The sequence below is a fragment of the Castanea sativa genome, chromosome 9 (genome assembly GCF_040712315.1).
Source record: "Castanea sativa cultivar Marrone di Chiusa Pesio chromosome 9, ASM4071231v1".
NCBI lineage: Eukaryota > Viridiplantae > Streptophyta > Magnoliopsida > Fagales > Fagaceae > Castanea > Castanea sativa.
The window spans coordinates 24236514-24247705 of NC_134021.1; the positions used below are offsets into that span (position 1 = coordinate 24236514).

At 33.2% G+C, this 11192-nt stretch overlaps 1 protein-coding gene across 1 annotated transcript; it reads right to left on the reverse strand.

The window, feature by feature from the left end:
• Positions 1-9680: 9680 nt before the first annotated feature.
• On the reverse strand, positions 9681-10990 carry LOC142610002 (zinc finger protein 8). Its single transcript, XM_075781720.1, has one exon. It carries the CDS (start codon positions 10634-10636, stop codon positions 9884-9886), a length of 753 nt encoding a protein of 250 aa, XP_075637835.1. The 5' UTR covers positions 10637-10990; the 3' UTR covers positions 9681-9883.
• Between the last annotated feature and the right edge of the window lie 202 nt (positions 10991-11192).

Here is an 11192-nt window from a genome sequence, read left to right on the forward strand (position 1 = left end):
GCCATATTAATTACTAATGACAAAAACCACGTCTAAATAATGATTTAGGTAGAGTTAGAAATCATTACAACAATTGCAAAGTCCCAAACTTTTAATTTTAAGTCTAAAAAAGGCAAACAACCAAACTGCCAACATACCAAACGCATAGTCATCATGTATATTATATTGGCTAGGCAGCTAGTTTAGATTTTATATTAATGGGGGACCAATAGCATTTAATAATAATCCCTTACTCAAACAAAAGGTATTTTTGTTATATGCCTATTACATGATTAAGTATGATATATATTTTCAGTCAAAAAAAAAAAAAAGTATGGAATATGTGGCTTTACCCTCACACAACTAATTTATAGAAATGGAATGCTAATCAACCTTTGTTACCCTTGTTTAAGTGAATTAAGCTTAAAAATGAAAGGATAAATGCTAAGTATAAGTATGAGACATGGGAATTGATTAACAATAGTCTCGGATTGCTTATATTATGCTCCTCAAAATTGGCCCGAGATATACATGACACTTGATTAAAGATTACAATGATGATCCTCTATTTTCTCCCTTTCTTTCAGATGTTTTCATGCCCCCCTTTACAAAGGCCTCTGCCTTATATAGTTTGCCCTAGGTTGTATCTTGGCCTTCCACTTGGAGGGTTAGGGTTCATTTCCCCTAATACGTGTCCCATCAGGGCCTCACTAGAAAGTTTCTACACCAGGTAATGAGATGTGATGACACTGTTCAAAGGTCATTTCTTCATTAATGCGGTCAGCTAAGTGGGTTCAGAGTATTGAATGCGGAGGTGGTGGATGCATTATCTACATTCTTCCCTTTCTCACTTGACGACAAATCGTCTTTATCTTCCTCGGTTTATGCTCGATAGTCTTCAGAACTAGTCCTCAGCCCTTTCAAGGACAGTTCAATATCCTCGGTGTCCTCAGGTATGGTAGTCTCCTTGTACTTGTGGTGAGTTGTTTACATTTTCCCCGAGAACTCACTGCCAATGCTTTCTGAGGTCTGTTCTTCTGACATTGGCCTTCTCTCATTTGCCCTTGTTCTTAGAGTCTTGCCCTTCTACAGTATATATTTGTGCTCTTTTACTTAGCTTTCTTTTAAAAAAATATTAGTGAAGGAAGGAGAAAAATCAAATAGGATTGTAAAATGAATAGATTAATTGTGTCCGCTCATTAAAGTAACATTTGGTAACTTTTTTTATTTTTATATTTATGAATGTATTCCAGGAAAATGCATTTTATTAAAATGCAAAAATGCATTATGGTAGATTGCATTTTTCTAAATTATTTGCATTTGGTAATACGCTGAAACTATTACTAAAAAGTAATTATGAATGGAATTGTGTATGACTATGTCATTGGAGAAAATGAGGAAATTGTTAGCAAGTATATTGTCCTTTCTTTTTTAATGCAAAATTATTTATTAAAAATAAACTAATGTAAATTGCCGATTGCCCCAGTTACTAAAAGTCAAATACTTTTTCAAAACCTCATGTTTACTAGCTTCTACTAGAACAACGGATTCCTTTATCTGGAAAGCTATAATGAGAGGTATTAGCCACATTAGGCTTGTTTAGAATCTGTTTATTTTGCTAAAATTGAAAACATTTTACTAAAAGTATTGTAGATAAAGGTAAAAGTTAGTTAAAATAGTACAATGAAACTCATGAATAATATCAAAAAGTGCAGTAAAACCCATAAATAGTAGCAAAAATAAGTTAAATAGTAAAATAAGCTGAACTTCTAAGCTGGAGTCAAACATACACTAAGCAAGGGCTTACCTAACAAAGAGGAAACGAAAATGCAATTAATTTTTGGTATGACATATGGCTCCCAAGGGGGCCACTGCGAAACATATTTATAGGTCTCGTAAGTCTGTAACAATCTTTATTGTAACATTTTTACAAACAATTAATATGACAAATTCTTACTAGTTAGTTCTTATTTAAACCCATCACTGACATTATTTTTTTGTTTTTCAATAACCACTCGTTACATCAGTAATTTATAAAATAATTTATGATTTTAGCATTTTCCAAAGATAAGTCATACTAACCCTATCAAACATCAAAGTTGTAACCTCTTGGGACATCAAAACTTTCCATTCACATATTTCTAGATATTCTTAAACAAATTTGTGCATATCTAGAAACCTAAAAACCTCAACAACCAAGCATTGGATGTTCAAATCTAGCCTTCATCTGTTCGGCAATGCTCAACAAAGGAAGCAAGTAACTTTATCTCTCCCTCATTTTTTACTTTATCTATTATCAATCCCTTTTTTTTTTCTTTTTCTTTTTCTTTTTCTCTTTGTTAGTAGAAATAAATTGCAATACTTTGTGTATATGTATTTTTTTTTACATTAATATATTTAATTATCTCTTTATTAGATTTTGTATACTTTAAATTTATTAGTGACCATCCTACAATATAATTATTGTTTAAATTGTTTTAGCCTAAATAAATTGTTAGTTTATCAAATTGTTTTTTTAAAACCTTTAACCATTTTTTATTTAACAATTTCTTTAAAATAATTCAATTGATTTGATTACCCATACACCTTATTCATCAAATATATTCAATTCTTCCACGAACAATTGGATTCCCACCCACAGCTCCCAAATTTCCCATTAGCCTTTCTCCTAAACCCATTTCATCCTCACTTAATTTTTTTTTTTTTTAAAGCGCCATTATCAGAACCACCAATTAGAGTTCAACCCCAAAGTCGTTGAGTCATCATCCAGGATCTAAACCACTGCTAAATTATCAGCCTCACTCGGCCGGAAAACTCCTCCAAAAGACAGAAACCCCTCACCTTTATTGCCATGAATGCCATCATAGGTCACCATTCTTACCCCAAACCCACAAAACCTCAATTGAGGCTCACACCACTACCAACTCACCGTGAGCCCATCAATGAATTTGCCTAGCCTCCAAGCCACCATTGTTGGTGGCTCCTCATCGGCAACGAAGTTGTTATTGCATCATTTAAATGGTTTGTATATACTTTGGATTGAGGAAGTAAAAGATGTACAGAGAGATGAGAAACCGAAGAGGAGAGGAAGGAAAGGGGAAAGAAACAGGTTCAAAAGAGTCGAGGGGCCGTGTGGTGTACTGTGTACATTAAGTGGGCCCCATACACTTTAGCAAAATTAATAACTAGAATGCAAAATTAGAGACTTGTGAATTTGAAAACAACTTACCAAACACACAATGGTATGTTTGGATGGAAGAATTTGAGTACAAGATTTTGGGTGATTAAAATTCAAATATTTTATTTAGACAGTTTAAAAATTATTAAAGGTTTGGATTTTGACAAATATATCAAAGATTTTAAATCTTAAAATTAGAAGTATCAATATGGGTTAGCGTGTCATATTTGTATTATGTCGAGGTAGAATATTTGACTAAATGTCTTAACCCAAATTCAACCTATTTAATAATTGTGTCATGATCATTCAAGCCTAACCCGGTCTGTTAATGAAGTGAGTTGACATAATCCAATTCACTTGACATGCTTAATAGATAGGTCATGTTGGGTTGACACGAATATGATACAACTCATTTCAACCTGTTTAATATTAAATTAACATCCATATAGAAATAAGTTATTTACATCCGAAAAGTAGTATATACATACACTTCAAGTCAGTTCAACAAATTATAAGAATGTTTAGAGATTTAAAGTTTGTAGGGTTTAGAGATCCAGGGTTTTGTAAAGTTTCAATTTACAATTTTATCACTTATAAGTTTTGGTAATTACTCACTTTTTTTAAGGTTTGAAATATAGGTTGGATATAAAAGGTATTTGACAAATTTAAAATAAAATGAATATTTATTTGTTATACGAATTAAACGAAGTGTGTTAAATGTGTCATTTCAGGTTAACACAAATAAATTGGCATGTCAAATATGTCTATTGCAGATCATGCGGGCTGACTCGCTTATGACACATTAATTTCTTATTGCGTCACTTTCGAGTCGACCCGTTTATAACCCAAACCGGCTAAGTCCCAACCATAACTCACAAAAACTAGTGTCGTGTTTAAGGGTCGTATCAAACATTGATACCCCTACTTAAAATTCTTGAGTTTGAAATAAATCATAAACTCATAGATTTTAATATTTATGGATTTGGAATGAAAGCATTTCAAATCCATCACTTAAAAATTCAAACTCAAAATCCAAATTCAAATCTAATTAACCAAACACAACCTAAATGAAATATAAAATGCATTTTATTTTGAAAAAATTTTAGCTCCAGTTCGATTTGGAGTTATCTTCCTTCAACCCATTATGTTGCAATTGAAGAGACATATCTTTGTACAATTTTAGTCACATGACGGTTTCAATGAATTATGTAACTTATTCAAATGATATACATAAATAATCTTATAATTCGCCACGTAGTTGATTGTGAAAATTTTCTCCAAACTAAATTAGAGCTAATCTTTGTCCTTTTAGTTTATGGAATCAGTGAAATGAATTCTTTATAGAGTTTCCAAATTGCCCCTAATATTCTCAACTATACAAATAATATTTGATTTCACGTGTAAGGGTTAGGCTTAATTCTAGTATCTAGTAGTACTAGACCTATTGAGATGATGACATGTGTTCACTTTTGGACAAATGTCACCATCTGACAAGTTCCAGTGCAGTACTAGATGCACTAAACCTAAACCAAGTCCCAATTGTAAAGCTCAATTAGCAATGAACCAAGCTTGAACAAAGCCAAGCGTCGCTTGCTATATATGTTCGTGAACATTAACTATAATATATAGTACTTTCTATAATTTGAAACATTAAAGAAGCACTTATCCAAAAATGCACACATTTGGCTTCCTGTTTTATAAAAACTATAATTAATGAAGTGTACATAATGAACTAGTAAATTCTAGTTTTTTTTTTTTATAAACAATTTTAGTATAAAGTTTGGTAGCTAATGCACTGAGAAATGTATAAACATAGGTTTCTTAAGTAAAAATTGCACTAAGTTAATAAACTTAACCAACTTAGTAGAACTCATGAGCAAGCTCAACCTCATTAAGTTATTGAGAAACTAATGAACAAAACTTGAATATAAAAATTGAGCCTGTTGTTAGCTCTAGGGAAAAAAAAGTACAGAATCAAGCTTTGAACATCTAAATGCTCAACTTGCCGTCTTGGCTCATTTTATAGCCACCAAAGTAATATATATTGAGGAGTAACCCGCAAATTACAGCATATTTTTCTATATCAATTCAGGTATCACAAATCACTAATTAATCACAAAAAATAATTCAATATTTAATTATTATGTTGTTAAAATAGCATCAATCATATTTATCATCATATCAATGTTGTAAGTGATTTGTAGTACTTTTAACATTTTTCAATTTGGGGGATTATTTAGATAAAAGTTTAAAGCCTCTGTTGATAGACACATTCTGAATTTGGTTTAGAAACAAATTTTCCACCTAACTATTTGCAAGTTCATGAATTAGAAACGAAATTGCCCATTGCTTGATTATCATCTCTGCAGGGACCCGCTAAATTTTTTGATCCTTTAGTATCTGTTAAATCACATTACTTTAATAACTGCTAGGTGCTACTAAAGATGGTTGTGGGGTTTCTTGATGAAGTCTTCTTCACGATACACTTTTTGTTCATTTCTTAAGATCTATTTCTTCTCGGTTACTAAAAGTCGTTCTGTCCACAATGGAAGTCTTTCTTTAAAGAGGAAATAATACATTTTGTGTAATTAGTTCTGTAAAACGCATACCCTTATTTAAACTTTTCGTATTGCCAGGGTTAAGTATGATGTTTTCTAATGATGGACGTATTCCAAAATGCCTTAAACTATGTTAGGTACAATAATGACAATGAGAGAATTTCTATGACTTCTTTACGTGACTAGTTTTCTTCCCAATGTTGCAACTATTGAGGCTAATCTGGCATCAATTGGTGCCGGCTTATGAGGAGTTTCAGGATCTTCCTACTGTGGTGCAAACAATTTTGTTTTGTTTTTTAAACAAAACTATTTTGTTTTTGGATTAACTCAGATAGTTTTAGTACTTTTCCCCGAATAATCAGTGGTGGAGCCAAGTTATGATTTTAGTAAATCAATTAAAATATACTCAAAAGACATGCATACAAATTTATAATATGTGTGTATGAAAAACACAAATGTATACAAATTTACAATGTGTGTTTGAAAAATACAAATTAAAATTTTTTAATTGCAAAATAAGTTATAACTCATTGACATATTGTATATAAATTTATCAAATGATATATATATATATATATATATATATATATATATATATATATATATATATGTATGTATGTATGTATTAAAGAGAACTTATTATCTTTCTAAATTATAAGGAATATACAAAAGTTATCTAGTTTTCTTTGAACATATACAAAAATATCCATAATAATAATAATAATGATTCTTTATTTTTGATAAATCAAAGCATTATATATAATATTTGTCTATATATATAAAGAAAATAATATCTATGACAAATGAATAACTAATTATAAAAATGTGTGGGTTCTAGTTAGCTCAATTGGTAAAGTCTCTAATGGTTGAATAAGATATCTGGAATTCAATTCCTGCCTACACCAAAAACTGATTAGTGTTTTGGTCTGATAATAAAGAATTATTATCTGGAGCGGACGCCATAGGTTAAAATGGGTGGGGTGTTAAAAAGCTTTCTTTTATTTTAGGGGGCTACCTATCTAGAATACAGTTGGTTTTTTTTTTTTTCATTTCCCGAAAGGTATTGTTCCGACTCGCAAATGTTTCTCTTTTGAATAAACTAAAAAATTTTAGGGGGCCCAAGTCAGTTTTTGAATACCCAAATTGTAAAAACTAAAAATCTTCAAAAGAACGCAATTAATGGTAAAAGAAATTCAAAACTGGGGGGGTGGGGGGGGGGGAGTGGTGGGGATGCCCCCATTGACTAACGTGGCTCTGTCATTGCATGTAATGGTTAGTAGTAAATTGTAAGGAAGCTGGAAACATAGTATCAATGGTTAATTTAAAATAAATTTCTTTACTACAAATTATTTTACAACTTTTTTGTCACATATTTGATATAGTAAATGACTTGTAATTGTTTATCATTTAAACATGAACAAACTTTTTTTTTCTACTGTTCATACTCTACCACGTCACAATTCTGGCAAGAAGTTTTGAATTAATTTGTGTTCTTAGATTTCTTATACCCAATATATATAACAATAAAATAAATAAATAATTGAGGCTGCTGGACTTGTTATTACGTGATAACATGGGCTTTGTTCTGCTGCAACTGATGTATCATATGAAATTAATGGTCGACTTTGAAGTGGTAATACAGCATTTAGGAATTGCTTTTATGTTAACAACGAAATCCCTTCAAGTTATATTGAAATGGCATGTTATTTAGTTATTTATATATTCTGGTGAAGGACCTTTTATATCAATGATAGCGACTCGACTATAGGAAAGCATATCACAGATATTAGAATTCCAAAAAAAAAAAAATCTAAGAACACACTGTAATGCAAAAGTAGATTCATTACGCTTCAAGTAGCTGGCACAGACTCTCTTTGTGCTCGTAGATTCATGAAGGTACTTTGAACTGGAACAACATTATGGTTTCTGACTTAACATTGTTGTTAACTTTTTTATTCATGCAATTTACACTTGCTCTACCAGTTCAACAGGAAATCATTCTTCTTTTTATTATTTTAATGTGTTGAAATTCATGTTGGGAAACATGAAATTCTTGATGTCATTCCCTAAGAAAGGTGCAGAACATGCCAAGTTTAGGGCTTTCTCCTCTTCAATCAAGCAACTTCAACGAGAAAAAGATCTATAGCAATAAAAAGATCACTGTATTCAAACACTATAGAACACATTTTTCTTGAAAGATGGTTGAGACAGAACACATATCCCAAAATCAATGTCAATGAAAAAGTTTTACTCTTTATAATTGACTGCTTTATCCGTATTTTGTAAGGGATTCATTGAGCCGTATCAATTATTATCTAAAACTCTGACCAAGTTCTGCTGCCAAAATAACAGTTAAATTAAAGAAGTAGATAGATCCATAAGTACTAACTATCACTGAATTATTGCCGAGAGAAAAATGCCCTCTTCTTCCCTAGAGAAGAATCTCTAAACTCCACTGCTCTACTCACCTAAATCTAAGCGACCTAACACCTCTCTCTCTCTCTCTCTCTCTCTCTCTCTCTCACACACACACACACACACAAACAAACACATAAAAGCAGAGGTACAAAAGATGTAAAAATAAAGGTGGCAGTCTAACTACCATGTTCATATGTTCGATTCCTTAAGAGGGAAAAGGAAGACACATCCTTTTCCGAGGGTCGGTTTTGCCATTTTAAAGCCATGAAAGCTTTGGTACTGCTGCCTCTGAATGTTGAAAATTTGTGTTTAGAAACAGCCACAGAGACGTGGCCCATGCCTTCCTAGTTGTAGACCCTCATCAACTTAGTAATCACACATGTCACTTTATTTTTGAATAATCTTGTTTTCATTCCGCTACTCCAACATGTTGTGTCTTACATCGCAACCAGTTAATTTCAACATGTTGTATAACAACCAAGGTCCCACAACTCTAAACCCCAAATGATCAATATCAGATGGTGTAGGTTTTTGGATATCTAATTACGAATTCCATCATACATATTTTTTTTTTAATATGTCGACAACAACCAAGCTTTAGTCTCAAATATTATCAGATCGACTATGGACTAACAACAAATTAGTCATGATGGACTATATGTTAAGAGATGCCCCAATGAATATCTATAGTGGGTCCTTTAATATTAAAGTCACGAAATTTTAGTCTACCATTAACCTACTACAATATAAATCTTCCCTTTTTTCACAAACTTGGGTCATAAGAACAAACTATATGACACCAAGTACAATCATATTTTTTATTTGAAAAAAGAAAAAAGAAAAAGAGCAGTGGTCTTACAATTACTGACTTTGTTTCCTCAGCCCTAGGCCTCATGGCAGGAAGATCAACAGCACTCTTTTAAGTAGAGGCAAGACAAAAATTGAACTTTAGTAGGAACACATACATACAGATCTCTCTCACTCTTACACACTCAATGTTTTGCTCACAGTAAGTGTGTGAAGCAAAGGTAGAATATGCATTAAAGATTGGGAACTATGCCACCCCCAAATGCCATGGAAATATCATTATCTTTCTGCATCATAAGCAGAAGAGACATCAAACCTTATCACCTGATCTTTCTTATCTCTCTGTTGCACTGAAACGAATCCCACCTCCCTTCCCACCCCACCTGTCTAGCAACATAAATAGATATATGCACACGTGTGTACAAGCAGACTTCATGCTCACCCAAATGATACCTTATATTCCACACACGTGTGAAACACTGAAGGAAGAGATATAGATTGCACTAGAGAAGTATTTTCTTATCTTTTTCTTACAAAATTCAATGGAATTTAACAAAGAAATTAACCAATTGGTAAACTGTACCGTTAGCACTCCAAATCACTTATCTGGCACTTAAGAGCATAAACTAGTGTGTAGTTTCTGCTTCTCAAACCAAGAAAAGTGTTTCCAAATGTTAACCTAATGATGCTTTCTTAATTAACCCGAACAACATGCTGTCCCATATTCAAAGACATAAAAATTAACAAAACAATTTTTTTTTTTTTTTTTTCATTTCATATACATATTAACTCGTACTAAAATTACGATGTCAAATTAAAAAAGTAGAAAAAAAAAAAAACAGTTATGGGGGTTCCTTAGAATTTCCTCGTTTGCCTATCAAAAGATTGCCAGCAGCTCTAAATCTCAAATTCTTCTTCACGATGTAATTGATGAAATATATCACTAAAGATGAAGATCCAAACTGACATGGTCTGTCACGCTCGTTTTGGATTCATAAACATACCTGCTTTGTGAAGTAGAGCCACCAACCTGCGAGTGTGAAGGCTTTAACTCATCACCAGCAAACAGTGGCAAAGGGTGCATCGAGTTCCGAGTAGTAGGGTTACTACTTTGGACAGTTGGGATTCTCCACAAAGGTAAAGGACTCCCATTTATAGGTGCAGGCTGAGAATACGAGCTAGTGTGGCTTCCATAATACCTGGCTGTGTTAGAATTATTAGTGTTCCATGAAGGGTAAGTCATAGGTGGCATTGGAGAAGAGCCAAGCCGGTGGTAATTCATGAGGCCATAGACGTGTGCATCAGAGAGACTACTATGCACCATAGCTGACTGAAGGTGTGCTCTTTTTGCGTGTTGACGTTCCCTTTTATGTGCGTTTTGATGACCCCCTAAGGCTTGAGAGGTAGGGAAGTTTCGACAACAGTAATGGCACTCGAATCTCCGGTTGCTCTCACCGTTTTCACTGTTGTTGTTGGTGCTATTGTTGTTGTCTTTTGTAATATCATCGCATGCGTTGAGCTCAGCTGACTCGGATTCATCTGTGGTGGAAGCTGGGATGTTGTTGTCACTGCCAAACTCTATGCCAAAAAGCCTAATGCTTTTTTCTTTAACTGGTGCTGGTCGAATGAAAGGGAGCTGAGAGAATGATTCAACGTTCATGAAGTCATGGGTTTCTCTATCACTCGTCTTGTCCATGTGGAGAAGAAGAAGATGAACACAGAGATTCAGAGAGAAAGAGAGAGAGAGAAAGAGAGAAATAGAGATATAGGTATAGAAAAATGGGTGAATCAATTAGTACTACTACCTCGGCTGAGAGAGGTTTGGTATTGAGAGATTGTATTGTGTGTGGTGGGACCTATAAAGGGGAGGAGGGCGGAGAGGTCTGATTTTTAGACAATTGGGGCTGACCCATCTGAGAGTGAAGCCTGACAAAGCCCTCAAGTTATTTTTTGAGAGTGGCTTCGGCTCCTCTCAAACTCAAAGTACCACCTTTGCCTCCTTTCACTCAGTTTTCCTTTGATATGGAAAGTTCTTTACACAACTACACCCTCTAAGTTTTGATAATTTGTATCTCCCCCATGTCACTAAAAAAAGAGAGTTTTTTTTTTTGGGAAGCTTCTCTTCGCGCACCAGGTAATTATAGTAAAGAATTCATTAGACGTGGCGTCTCTAAGTTAGTGGTTAAAAATTTCAAACCAATACTTTATACATCTCATAAGACCTTAGGAACTATTAAATCCACTTATTATGG